The sequence below is a fragment of the Chelonia mydas genome, chromosome 24, assembly GCF_015237465.2.
Source record: "Chelonia mydas isolate rCheMyd1 chromosome 24, rCheMyd1.pri.v2, whole genome shotgun sequence".
Taxonomy (NCBI): Eukaryota; Metazoa; Chordata; order Testudines; family Cheloniidae; genus Chelonia; species Chelonia mydas.
Genome location: NC_051264.2, coordinates 1,409,861 through 1,422,861, shown reverse-complemented (window position 1 = coordinate 1,422,861; position 13,001 = coordinate 1,409,861). Strand labels below are relative to the sequence as shown.

The 13,001-nt window shown below is 66.4% G+C and overlaps 2 protein-coding genes across 4 annotated transcripts; one reads left to right on the top strand and one right to left on the bottom strand.

Moving 5' to 3' along the window:
• The first annotated feature begins 2,733 nt into the window (after positions 1–2,733).
• LOC102946656 (cocaine- and amphetamine-regulated transcript protein) lies at positions 2,734–6,498 on the top strand. 3 transcript variants are annotated; one of them, XM_043535253.1, is made up of 4 exons: positions 2,748–3,001; positions 3,653–3,736; positions 5,453–5,598; positions 5,636–6,498. In XM_043535253.1, exons 1-3 carry the CDS (start codon positions 2,876–2,878, stop codon positions 5,558–5,560), a joined length of 318 nt encoding a protein of 105 aa, XP_043391188.1. In that variant the 5' UTR covers positions 2,748–2,875; the 3' UTR covers positions 5,561–5,598; positions 5,636–6,498. The 3 variants fall into 3 exon arrangements, with proteins under 3 accessions (XP_037738967.1, XP_043391189.1, XP_043391188.1); XM_037883039.2 differs by having other exon boundaries at positions 2,734–3,001; positions 5,453–6,498; XM_043535254.1 differs by having other exon boundaries at positions 2,734–3,001; positions 3,653–3,789; positions 5,453–6,498.
• Positions 6,403–11,956, bottom strand: JTB (jumping translocation breakpoint). Its single transcript, XM_037883038.2, has 5 exons — positions 11,735–11,956; positions 10,996–11,036; positions 10,190–10,275; positions 9,836–9,915; positions 6,403–9,451 (listed from the first exon to the last, which is right to left on the bottom strand). The coding sequence occupies exons 1-5, from the start codon at positions 11,782–11,784 to the stop codon at positions 9,295–9,297; spliced, it is 414 nt and encodes a 137-aa protein (XP_037738966.1). The 5' UTR covers positions 11,785–11,956; the 3' UTR covers positions 6,403–9,294.
• Positions 11,957–13,001: the final 1,045 nt, after the last annotated feature.

Genomic DNA, 13,001 nt, shown 5'->3' with positions numbered 1-13,001 from the left:
CCCCCTGCTCGCCCAGCCCCCACTCTGATGGTGCCCCTCAATCTCAACCCACAGCCCCCTGCTAGCCCACCTCTGGAGCCCCTCCCCGGCAGCGGGAGGCAGATTAGTATTAATGGCTTTTCGTTGAGGCTTCCGCACAGACTCATCCACCTCTCCCCTCCTCCCTTGGGGGCCACCAAGCCCCTTTTCTCCTCATCCCCGGCTGTGAGCCCCCAACCCCCGCTTCCAGCCTCCGTTGGTGCCACTCCCCCGTCAGCCACCCCGGGGCGCTGCCGGGTCACCCCCTGCCCCCGGCCAGCCCTGCCCAGGCAGCTGACGAGCCGCAGGAAGCTGCCCCCCCGGCTGTGGTTAATCCCAGTGCAGACTGGCAGGATTACGGGGGGGGGGATTAGCGCTGCTTGTCCATCACTTACATAACCTGCCACATGGCGCACGAAGCGGGGGACAGGGCTCAGGGCTCTGCTGATTTGGATTCATGGAGGGGGCTGGCGCTGGGCCAGTGTGGGGAGCGGGGGTTCCCTTGGGCCAGCGCCTCATACTCGGGGGGTCAATTTGGAGAGTGACTCGTTCTAGCAGCTTGTGAGCAGCAAGGCACCTGTTAGCACCTGGGGAGAATTCGCGCAGCGATGCCAGGCTGGCGGGGCAGGGCTGGGGCAGGGTTTCTCCCCCCCCCCGCCCCATTATGCCGGGCGCTGCCCAGGGCCTCCCAACCCCCCATGACACCTCAGATCCACCTGCTGCATGTGGGGGGAGCTGGCAGGCCCCTACCTCCCCACAGCACTGGGCACAAATCCAGTGTGAGCTCACGGGGATGGGCGGGGCAGCGGGTGCCAGGCAGGAGCCGGGCTAACCTCCAGAGAGCATTAAAAGCCCCCACCCCCAGTGGGAATCCGCCTGCCACGGGATCCCACTGGCTGCCCAGAGCCATGCGGGGAGCTGAGCTGGGGCCCCCCTGAGACCTGATTCTCCAGCGCCAGCATCCCAGAAGCCAGGCCACACCCCCTGTGTGAGTGAGGGCAGGACTGGAGGGGGGTCCAGCCCCACGTGCTCTGGAGCAGAGACCGGCCTGAGACCTGGTGCCAGGGCTGGCAGGGAGGGGGGTGCTCGGTGGGGGCTCCCAGGGGCCCCGCCTGGGGAAAGGACTCAGCTCTCCTAGGCACAGGACTGGGCCAGGCCTAGTCTTGGCACTCGTAGTGCCAGGTTTGTGGCCGAGGGGCCAAAGATCCGGCTGCCTGGGGGTGCAGGACTAGGGTGTGGGGTGAAGGAACGCCAGGCGCCGGGGGATGGGAAGCAGGGAGGGGAATTGTTAGGGAGGGATCTTTTTAACAAGGAGGGTGGGGTTTGGCTGGGCTGGTGGAAAAATCACTGGGCTAAATTCCCCCCTGGTGTAACTGTGGCGTTGGGATCCCATTCACCCCGGGCGTCCTGGCTAGGTGCTGTGATGCTCGTACCGGCCTGGGCCCAGCTCGGGTGCTGCCCCGGGCCCCGTCCGCCCAGAGCTGGACTCATGCTCTCACGCTTACATTACCCGAGCGAGGGGCACGACTGAGCTTCGGGCCATTGTGCCAGGCGAGGCCAGGCCCTGCCCCCAAGCGCTCACAGCCAGAGCAGGGCAGAGGGGCAGGGACTGGTCCATCCCCAGCAGGGCAGGTGCCCTGACCCCCAGCCCAGCTCCTTAGGCAGCGGGCGGGAAGCTGCCAAGCTCCTGGCTCAGGGCAGAGCCTCCTCCGGTGGCTTAGAGGGAAAAGCCTAAAGCTCTGGAGCACCCAGCGCAGTCAGCATCTGTCCAGAGCCTGGCAGGGGCTGGCGGCTCCAAGGTGCCCAGATGCCAGCAGCCCTGCTCATGGCATGGGAGGGCAGCAGCTGCCAGAGGCACAAGTGTTAGCGTGTAACCTTGCGACGGGGTGCATTCGGGGACCCCCCCAGTCTGCAGCAAGAACTTATCACCTGGTTCCACTGGACAGCTGCAAACGGGGCCCAGGCCCTGTGCCCACAGGCCAATTCTGACACGGGCCAGGGTAAAGCTGCCCAGCAGATGCCCACCTGGCAAAGTCAAGCACAGCTGGGTCAGGATTTTATCTGTCCTGGGGCCGAACCAAGCAGGGAAGGGTCCATTGTCCCCACGCTGGCTCCAAGCCCCGCAGCAAACGGACAAAGAGCGGGTCCAGGGAGAGCCCCGGCAGCCAGACGCCTCCTCTCTGCTCAGGTGCTGAGCAATCGCCGAGCTCCCGGCCCAGGCCGAAGGGATTTGGCCCGAGCTCAAACTGTCACCAGGATGGAGAGGTAGACACGGCCGAGCCGAGAGCTGGAGCCCCGGGGACGCCAGCCAGAGGCTGGGATTAGCTAGATGAATGCACATGGGCCCAGCCAGAGCGCTCTGCCGACAGACGGATGAGCACTGAGGGGATAGATACCCAGACACCGAGATTAGCTGGATAGACGGGCGTGGGGGGACAGACAGACACTGAGAGAGATGTTGCTGCTGGTTGCCGGGGGGAGCCCTCAGGAGCTGGCAGACGAGGGATTCGTTACATTTAATCCCCCTCTTCTTCGCCAAACACACTGTAACTCTCATCAATATTAACGGCCTCTCGGCCGCCTGGCTCCAGCCGCCCCCACCCCCCTGATTCCTCCATTCATCCTAACTCAGCCGCAGCCTGTCTGGCAGCAACCCCCGCCCCCTCAATGGGAGAGGAGGTCTCAGGACCAGTCCCTGCCGTGTGCCCCCAGCCTATCAAGCCGCAGCCCCCTCCCAGTGCGTGGGCTGGGCGCGCTGCTTGCCAGGCCAGTCTCACTCTGCGCGTGGAGAGGCACATTGGCAGCAGGCACCCGTCCTGCCCCAGCGCCGAGCACAGCTCCCCACTGATTCCCCACCATGCAGCGACCCACCATGCTCCTGCTCTGCCTGGCTCTCCTGGCCCACCAGCAGGCAGATGTGAACGCCCGGCTACCCCAGGACTTTCCCCTGAAACACTCGTACCAGCCGCAAGAGAAACAACTGGTGAGTTCCTGTCTCCGGCCTGGCACGGGCATGGCCCCCAGTGTCTCCCACGGGCCAGGGCATTCACCCAAACCTGGCTGCCTGTGTCTTTGCAGACACGCGCCTCCCGGTGCCACCCTGGGCTCTCTCATGGCCCCGAAGGCTCAGAGAGTCTGGAGAAGGGCAGGGCAGCCCCGATGCACACCCGGGAGGAAAAGACTCTTAGAGGCCAGGAGGACACCCAATGGGGGGGGGGGGGGGGCAGCGTCACCCCATCACTGCGGGGTTCTTGCTTTTTCCTCTGAAGCAGCTGGTGCTGGCCAGGGTCACAGCCGGGCGGCCGAGCTTGGCAGCCAGTCCCTGTGCTCCCATGTGAAAAGCTGGGTGGGACTGGCTGCTGCAAAGGGGAACAGCGGGGAGAGGGACTGGGCAGTCAGTTCTCTGCCCCCCAAATGGCTGTGTCAGTTTCACGAGAGGGTGAAGCTGGGAGCTCTGAATCAGAGCTCCCGGCAATGCCCAGATCAGGCGGAGGGAGGGGGCAGGGTAACTACCTGTCACACCCACTCCTTTAGCAAAGCAGCAATTTCCAGCAGGCCAGCTCCCCCCAGCCAGCCCTGGGGGCAGGGCTTTGCACTCACCTTCCTCCTTCTCCTTGTCCCACACCACACCCAGCTGGAGGAGCTGCAGGACGTGCTGGAGAAACTGCAGAGCAAGAGGATTTCCACCTGGGAGAAGAAATATAACCAAGTCCCCAAGGTACCATCCGGGGCTGCCCCGGCCCGTTCTGATTCCGTGGCTAAAGGATCCACGTGGGTAACGAACGCCCCAGCTGGGCAAGCCCAGTGCCCAGCAGTTCTGCGCTTCCATTTCTCCGCCTGCCCAGCGGAGTTTGCTGCTCGTTCCTCTTCCAGGTGCAGGCCCGGCGCAGCTCCCTGGCTGGTGGGCCCCCGTGCGGCCCTGCTGTGCTCCCTGGGGACCGGTCAGTGACCAGCCGCACTCCAGGCCAAGGGTTTGTTTTAGCAGTCTAGGCACAGGGTGGGTGTGGTGGGGGCCCTCCCCCTGCCCCAGCAGAGCCAGACAGGAGCATTTTGGAGCCATTAGAATGATGGGGAAAGGTCACGTCTTTGCCTTCCCCCTCATTCCAAAGCTGCTGCCCCCCCTTGATTTCCACGGCATACCGGGGCACACCGACGGGCCAGCTGGCCCAGTGTCCTGTTGCTGGCGGGCCGGTGCCAGGTGCTTCACAGGGAAGGACCAGAACAGGTGATTCTCGAGTGATCCGTCCCATCGTCCAGTCCCAGCTTCTGGCAGTCAGAGGTTTAGGGACGTCCAGAGCATGGGGCTGCGTCCCTGGCCGTCTTGGCAAACAGCCATTGATGGAGCTGCCCCCATGAATTCTCCTTTGATCCCAGTGATACTTTGGGGCTTCACAACACCCCTGCTGACGAGTGCTCCAGGCGCTATTGGGTGGAGAAGAAGCCTCCTTAGGTTTGTTCTAAGGCTGCTGCCGAGTCATCTCGCCGGGTGACGCTGGGTCCGTGTTACGTGAAGGGGTAAATGACACTTCCCTTGCCACTTTCCCCACACACCAGCCCTGAGTCACAGCCCTCTGTCCTCGCCCCCGAGTCGGCTCTCTTCCAACCTGAACAGCCCCAGGCTTTATACTCTCTCCTCCTGCGGAAGCTGTTCCACTCCCTGATCATTTTCCTTGCCCTTCTCTGCACCTTCGCATGGCAACGGGAGACCCGTGGCCAGAACCTGCAGCACCCGCTGTGCCCGCCAGCCTGAGGTGCCTCCTTCCGCGAGGGGGCTGCCTCTCCCAGCAGCGTGGGCTGATGCTCACCCGGGAGCTGCTGTTCTTGGTGCAGCTGGAAGGGCTTGGCTCTGAGCTCACGCTGCCCTCAAACAGCTGTCGCCCCTGCTCTCCTCCCCTGGCTTCACTGACCCAGCCACGCCCGGCGCTGGGCGAGGCCTCTGGGGGTGGGCTGGGCTCAGCAGCAAGGGTGCCCCTCTCTGCTCCAGGGAGGTGGGATTCCTCTTAACACAGAGGGCCCAGCTCCCAGGGCAGCCCCTGGCACCTCAGCCTTATGCCACCAGCGCCACAGCCTTACCCCCGGCCGCGCTGAGGGGGCTGATGCGGTACGGCCACAGATCTGGCTGGGGCAGCAGCGGGACCCAGAGTCTGTTGCTTCTGGCAATTAACCAGAGGTGCCAACGCTGGGATCGGGCCCAGCCCCCACTTGGGCAGCCAGTGCCCAGCCTTTGCTCCCCCAGGGAGCTGCAGGCCCGCATACAGCCCCTGCCCCGCAGGGGGGATCATACTGACCCCCCGAGACCCTGCTGCCCAGAGGGGTTTCAGGGGCCCGGCTGTAACCACAGGGTCAAAAGGCACCTGCCGGGGGGAGCCTTGTTTCCAAGTGCTGCCCGCTGGCACAGCCCCGCCCTTCAGCTGTGCCTCCCTTGTCCCCGCAGTGCTCCATGGGCCAGGCGTGCGCGGTGAAGAAGGGGGCCCGCATCGGCAGGCTGTGCGACTGCCCCCGCGGAGCCACCTGCAACTCCTTCCTCCTCAAGTGCCTGTAGCCGCTGCCTGCGAGGGACCCCAGCCGCAGATCACCTTCCCACGCTGCCGTGCGTCATGCTGCACATGCCTCCGCTCCACCTGGGCGGGGAGCCAGGCCGGCCGGCCATGGCCACGCCACTCAGCAGAGCCCGGAGTAAGGGGGTGGTGAGAGACCGTGGCATGGCCAGCGTCTGCCCCAGGAGGCTGCCGCAGGGCTGGGGTCTCCTGCGGTCTCCAGGGCAGCCCCAGGTGCCGGGCACACGCCCGCCCCCACCTTGGCAGCAGAGCAGGCTGCAGCTGCCCTTTGGACTACGGAGACGTGGCCACAGCCCCCCCTGGCACCACTCGGCCCTGCTGCCCTCCGGCCCGCAGAGCCACCCCCCTCCCGGCCACCATGGCCCAGCCTCCAAGTCCCCTCCAGCACCGAGAGGGGGACACTTCGAAACATGGGCTCCTGCAATCAGACTCCTAAATCCAGCTGTGAGCAGCCTGCACTCAGCACAGCTGAACCAGCTCTATGCCCAGGGCCCCAACCCTGCCAAGACCTAGGCCCGTGTGCACCCTTATCCGACTGCTCCAGGGGGCTACTACTTGCCCCGGTCCCTAAAGCACTTAGCAGGGCTGAAGCCCCACGAGGGATTCAGGTGCCTGAGCCCAGCCTCCTGCTCCTCCAGCCCCCCACTTCCCAGGGGTGCTGCTCGGCCGCTTGCACGTCACCCATGAGATGATGAAACCAGGGCCACGGGTTTTGTCTTCTTTCAGTTGCTGCCTGCAGCCCCCTAGCACACCCCGCTGCTCGCCTGGCTCCCCCACCACTTGCCCCCTTAGCCAGAGGCCTCGACCTTACAGCCAAATCAAACCATTGCATTGAAAGGTTTTTTAATGACATTCCTGGTTCCATTCAGTTTTGTAAAAGCCTTTTGAAGAAAATAAACCCTGACTGTTCGAGCTAAGCCAAGCGTGGCCACCTACAGCTTCTTTCTAGCAGGCAGGCGACACCTCCCCAGCGAGCCAAGACCTCAGTGTGACTAGATTTGAGGGAAAGCGGAAGGGAGGATTCGAGCCAGCCTGCTGCCTGCTTTTGGGAACTGCCAGGCCTGGGTCTGCCCCAGAGATCCCATGGCAGCAGTGGGTCCCAGGGCACCGGCTCTGGAGCCTGGCGTTGCTGGGGAGAGGAACCAGCCTGGCACCAAGGGTCAGTCACCTCAGACCAACAGAGCAACCGAACAGGGCTCGGCCCCGGGGCAGCACTGCAGGGACCGGAACAGGAGGGAGCCGTGAGCTGTAACTCTCCCCTCATGGGGAGCAGCAGGAGCCCTGCAGGGCTGGCCGGGCACCTCCCTGGGCCAGTCACCCAGTGAGCGACACTAACTGCACCGGGGGGGCTCCTGCTGTTGCTCCGTCAGGGGGTCCTGGCCCAGCCCCAGCGATGGTTGTGGGGTGCTCTGCTGGGGGGAGGTTGGAGGGTGCTGTGCAGCAGTGCACTGGGCTGCTCTCCACCAGGAGTGGGGAGCAGCTGGGCGCGTGGGAGGCCAGGCCCACCCGGAGCAGTGACACAGAACATCCCTCAGCTCACGGGCAGCCCCAGGAGACAAGCCTGCCTCCCAGCTCCCAATTAGCACTGCAGCTGCCTGCTCAGCGGCACCCACACGCTCCCCTCCCTGCCGATGTTCGGGGCACCCCAGGGAGGGTTTGGCCCCCTGCACCTTCCATGCACCAGGACGCTTCCCGGCCGGTAATGCCGGAGACGGGCCAGCTCATGGGAGGGGATGGTTAAATGGCTCTCCAGACCCCAGCCCAGGCTGGGGCAGCGACAAGCAGGCTGCTGGGAAGCTCCTAAACATCCACTCATTCGTCTCGTCGGTCCCCATGCAGGGCTGCCCACACCCTGCTGTTAGCCCAGGCAGCCCAGAGAACACGGCTGGGAGCTTTCACCCCCCTCGCCCTTCACGAGGACTGAGGTGCAGCTGCGAGCAGGCGACACTCAGCACTTTAAAAAATGCTACTCTAGTCTAGGGCGTTTAGGAGGAGCTGGCCCCAGCCTGCGCTGGAGGGAACCCACCTGCAGGGGGCATGGTTCCCTGGCCTTTGAAGGGGGGTAATTAGTGACAGCTGTGCTGTGGGCTCCCTGGCACGCTCAGATCATTGCCCGTAGGGGGCATGCAGCAGGATGGGACAGGAACATGGACCACTGGTCTTCTGGCATCAGTCTGAGCTAACGCCCAGTACCAGCACCAGAGACATCTCCTCCATCCCCTCCCCATCCAGCCCGTGCCCAGGCTCTGGCTCAGCTGCCAATTGGGGCCCACACTAGAGCAGCAGGGCGCAGTGTGACAAGACCCTTGGTTCCCAGGAGATGGGCCGGCGGAGCGGGAGATCAATGCTGGGACTTACCCCTGGAGCTGGTCACGGATCAAAGCCCTACGTCCATGGGGCATAGCCAGGCCCCCGGGGCAAATCTTTGCCCTGCCTGTTAGCTCCAGGCCCTCAGCTGGGAGAGACACTGGCTTGACCGTGACTTGCTGCCATAGAACTGGGGTGATGGGGGCATGAAGGAAGCTGCTAACCTGGGTGTTCCTGGGGGAAAGGGCGCAATGGTGCCAAGAGGCCTGGCCGAGCTCCTTCTACGCCTGCAGGAGGCGCTGTGCTGGCAGGGGTAATAGCATCAGCCCAACACGGCTCCCAGGGCAGGGGCCAGCCCAGCAGTTTCCTACCACAGGGATCCCCACAGCCAGCTCGGGGGAGCAGCTCCCCCATCCCCTGCAGGCGGCTGCGTCACCCAGCTGAAGGAAACCGGACCCACTTCTCCCCCGATCCTGGCACTCGTTAAACCAGAGCCATGGGGCTGGTCTGATCAGCCTGTATGCACTGAGCTTGACAAGCTTTGAGGCCCAGGAGACCAGCCCTGGCATGAGCACGGAGCAGCAGGGAAGTGTGTGCCAGGACCTGGCCTGCTGTTCTGGGGTCATGGGAGGGATGCACACAGGGCAGGGAGAGGGCTGGCAGGACTCCCTGAGCAGACAAGCCAGCTGCCCGGGACTACGCATCACCCTGAGGGAACGGAGGAGCTGCTGCCAAGGGCGCCCCTCCTTTGCTTGAGGGCTGCTCTGCCCCTCAGCCAGGCAGGGTCATGCTTCGCTCCAGCAGTAACAGGACAGCAAGTCCCCTGCGCCCTGCTGGCCGCCCCAGTCTGGGGCCTGTATTAACCAACAGCCCTCCCTCCCTGCACCGGGGTGGACAGCCGGCACTGGCAGGCTCAGAGGCTGCTCCTGCATCCAGGCTCGGGGTTTATTGTCTCAGAACCTGCGTAAGGAGAAGGGCTGGGTGCTGTGTTAATTCCAAGGGATGCAAGGTGGCAGCCCTCACTGGGCACACACCCCACATCCCACCAGGCGCTGCCAGCCACAAAGGAATTTCTCGTGTGCACTGATGGCAGGAAAGAGGGAGCCAAGAAGGGATGGGACCCTGGTCCTCCGCATGGCAGGTGAGATGGACAGAGGGGAATCCCCGGTGCCTGGAGACCCAGCCGGCTGCCGAGTCTCCAGGGAGCAAGCAGAGCGGCATTTGGCGTGGCTCTGAGTTGGCTGAACCGCGGTGCTCTCTGCCAGGACACAGCAGATCTCGGTCTCTGATGCCCGTCCCCTTCTCCTGCAGCTCCCTGGAGCGGGAAAGGGGATTAGCATCCATGCCCCAGTTCCCCGCACAGGACACAGAGGAGGTGGGCAGCACCAGGGCTGCTGGGAGTCAACAGACACTAAATGGACTCGATCTGCTTGCGAACTTTCTCCAGGGCCTTCCTGTCCAGCACCCTCTGGCGGTACATGACCAACAGGGCGAAGGCCACAGCGACACAGATCGTGGCCCCCTCAAACTTCCAGAAGCTGCGCGCTTCCGTCACCACTGAGCGGCAGCTGCAGAGAGAGGAGAGAGTTGACAGGGCCGAGATCCGAGCCAAGGGCAGGAGTGCTGCGCGGCCGGGCAGCAACCGCAGCAGGTCCCAGCACACGCTGCCCTGGGCAGTCCAAGCAGCTTGGGCAGTGAATGCTGGGAGCTCCCCCACTGTATTACAGGGGAGGCTGGCTGCAGCGGGCCCCATTATAGCCATGCTAGGTGCAGTCTTGGGGCCCTCCAGCAACACTGCCCTGGCTGCCCCCCCTGAGCTCAGGTGCCCTGGATACAGCATGAAGCAGCCACATCCAGGAGCCCTAGATGCCTTCCTAGGCTCTGTCCCAGCGAGCCCTAGCTGCCCCATGCTGCGCCCGAGACGAACCGCAGGGTCCCGGGGCTTGGCTCACCTCTTGTACTCCTCCTTCTTGGACACGGCGCAGCTAATTTGCTCGATGAAGCCAGTCATGCTGCACTCGGGCATCGTCTTCTGCAATCAAACGAAACCCATGTTCACACACTCTGTGGGGCGGGATGCTTCATTCCCCCCGCCAGTCCTGAGAGGTCTCTGCTCTGCGGGACATGACACCTGGTGTCCCCTTCCCCCCCCCCACACCCCACTCTGAACCTTCAGCCTGACCCAGGCAGGGTGCATCCCACTCAGCACTCCCCAAGCAAGGGACCAGAGCAGGGTGTAACCACTTGTCAGCGAGCCCCCCCGGTCCCTGCTACCTGGCTGCAGGGCAGTTCATCTCCACACTTACTGCTTGGAAGGTTGTGCACAGGGCACAATCCTGAACAACGACAAAGTCTTCCACTTGCCAGCACGGCGTGGCCACCAGCGGGCTCACTGAGAAGAGAGGGGAGAAAGGTTCAGAGCCCAGTCCAGCCGCCCAGGGCCTGCAATCCGAGCAGCCAGGTTGCAGATGGAAGGGCAGCAGACTCCCAGGCAGAAGAAAGATTTTACTGTCAGCACTCCTCAGGTTTCCACTGAGCCTAACAAGCTCGTGAGTGACACTGACTCTTCCCCAGCTGAGCATGCACCAGGGCACCCCCCCACCCAAGAACAGGGTCTTTGATACTTCCTGGCCAACGGCCTCCCCCCTCCCTGCGATGTCACCAAAGGAGCCTGCGTCACACCAATACTTAGGGCGGGGAGCCAGGAGCTCCAGGCTCTGCCCCCAGCTTGCTGCACAGCGCGAGTCACCCACCCCCATTCCCTGCTGGAGGACCATCTCCGTCCCACACAGGAGAATTAGCCGGGTCTGGAGCACGTGTATCCTCGCTGAAATGGGACTCGCTGCTGGGATTCTCAGACCCACAGGGAGGATCAATCCCCGGGGGGGGGGGGGGGGGAGGGGGAGCTGAGGATTTGCATTATGGCACCACAGCCGGCAGCTCACCCCGGGGGGCTCAGCGCCCAGTGCAGGCGGGGGCTTTCGTGCTCCTGCCCTGACCCCGCAGACAGCGAGAGCCCTGCAGGCCAGACGCGCCAGCTCTCCACGAACCGGGCCCCACAACCATGGGCACGCTAGCCACGCCGTGGCAGCTGCACCCCCCCAGCACCCACCTGAGCGCTTGGCCTCGCTCGACACCGTCGCCTCTGCCAGCCTGCAAGGAAATCAGAAAGGGGCCGGCCTAGTAAACCGGGGGGCTCCTGGACTGAGCAAGGGGGCGGCTCCGCCCCAGGGCCCTGCCCAGCCTGGGGGCCCTGCCCAGCCTGGGGGCCCTGCCCAGCCTGGGGGCCCAGGGCCGCTCACAGGCTGCCAGAGCCACAGGGGCTTCGCCGCAGCTCCACCCGTTTGCCAGGCTGAACCCGCAGCCCCGCCCTGCACCCGGGGCTCCAGCTGGCCCAGGCCGGGGGGGGCCGGGCCCTGGGGAGGGCGGCAGGGGGCTCCCTGTGGGGCTGGGCAGGGGGGCGGCGGAGGTTCCCCAAGCAGGGGGGGCTGAGCAGGGTGGGGAGGGCGGCGGGGGGCCGGGCCGGGCCCTGGGGAGGGCCCCAGGCAGGGGGGGCAAGCGGGGGGGGCCCGGGCACGCTGGGGGGGGCGGGCAGGGGGACGGGGAGGGGCCCGGGCACGTTGGGGGGGCCGGGCAGGGGGGGCACGGCGGAGGGGGACCGGCGGGGAGGGGCCAGGCGGGGGGAGCAGGTTGGGGAGGGCCCCAGACAGGGGGGGCAGAGGGGGGGGGCCCGGGCAGGGTGGGCACGTTGGGGGGGGGAGGGGCCCGGCAGGTTGGGGGGGCCGAGCGGGGGGGGTGGGGAGGGGCCCGGGCAGGGGGCAGGTTGGGGAAGGCGGGGGGGCCCCGCTCACCTGAGGCCCCAGGCCAGGGCGCCGAGCGCGAGCAGGACGCGCGGCCCCATAGCGGGGGGGCGGGGGGGTTCCCAGCCTCGCTCTCAGCCGCCTCGCCCCGCCGCCATCTTGGCCTGCGCGGGGCCTTCTGGGAGGCGGGGCCAAAGTGGCGGCGGCGCGGGGCATGACGGGAAGGGCGCCGGGGGATCCCAGCCCGTGACGGAGCGGCTCGCGGGGGCGGGGCCTGGGGCGGGGCCTGGCTGGGGGCGGGGTCCGTGGGGCAGTGCCCGGGGGCGGGGACTCGGCTCTGGGTCTCAGCGCCTCAGGCCAGCGCCGGGCGCAGCGCCCGGGGTCCCCCTTCCTTCCCCGCAGGGGCCAAGGCCGGGACCGGGCTGCCTCCCGCCCCTTCGCAGCCCCATGGCCGGGGGGCGACGCTGCTCCGGGGGCCCGGGGGGGGGACGCTGCTCCGGGGGGGGGGCCGCTGCTCCGGGGGGGGGGCCGCTGCTCCGGGGGCCCAGGGGGGAGGGGGGCCGCTGCTCCGGGGGCCCAGGGGGGAGGGGGGCCGCTGCTCCGGGGGCCCGGGGGGGGGCGACGCTGCTCAGGGGTCCCCGGGGGGGGGACGCTGCTCCGGGGGGGGAGACGCTGCTCCGGGGAGCCCGGGGGGGGGGGGACGCTGCTCCGGGGAGCCCGGGGGGGGGGACGCTGCTCAGGGGTCCCCGGGGGGGGGGACGCTGCTCCGGGGGGGGGGGACGCTGCCCCGGGGCCCGGCCCAGGCTGCTCTGTCTAGCCCCTGGCGGAGCACTCGCCGCGGGACCCAGGTCTCGTCCTGCCCTGGTCCCTGCAGGCGGCTCCGGGCCAGGGCCCTTCCCACCTCCGGCTCAGCCCTCGGCGTCTCCTTGGCCCAGGCAAGCCTGTGCTGGGGCTGGGGCGACAGCCGCTCCGGCGGGCCCGGCGAGAAGGCGGGCCGGGCTCCTGGCTTAGGGGGCTCCTGGCTTAGGGGGCCGGGAGCGAGGCCAGAGCCCAGGGCTGCCATGCAGAGGGCACTGCAGGCAGCCGGCCCCACGGCAGGGGTCACGTGGCAAACACGAGGCTGTGCAGCTCAAAGGCTTTTCTCGGCCCCCAGCAGACGCTCGCCCAGCCTGGCTCTGGGGATGGCAGCTGCCTTGGTGGGGGCTGGACGGGCCGGCCAGGAGCACGAGACCCAGGACAGGAAACAAAAGGGACCCAGGTGCCCATTTTCACGGGCTCAGCTGTGAGAGGCCCAGGAGGAAAGCAGAATCCGTGTGCG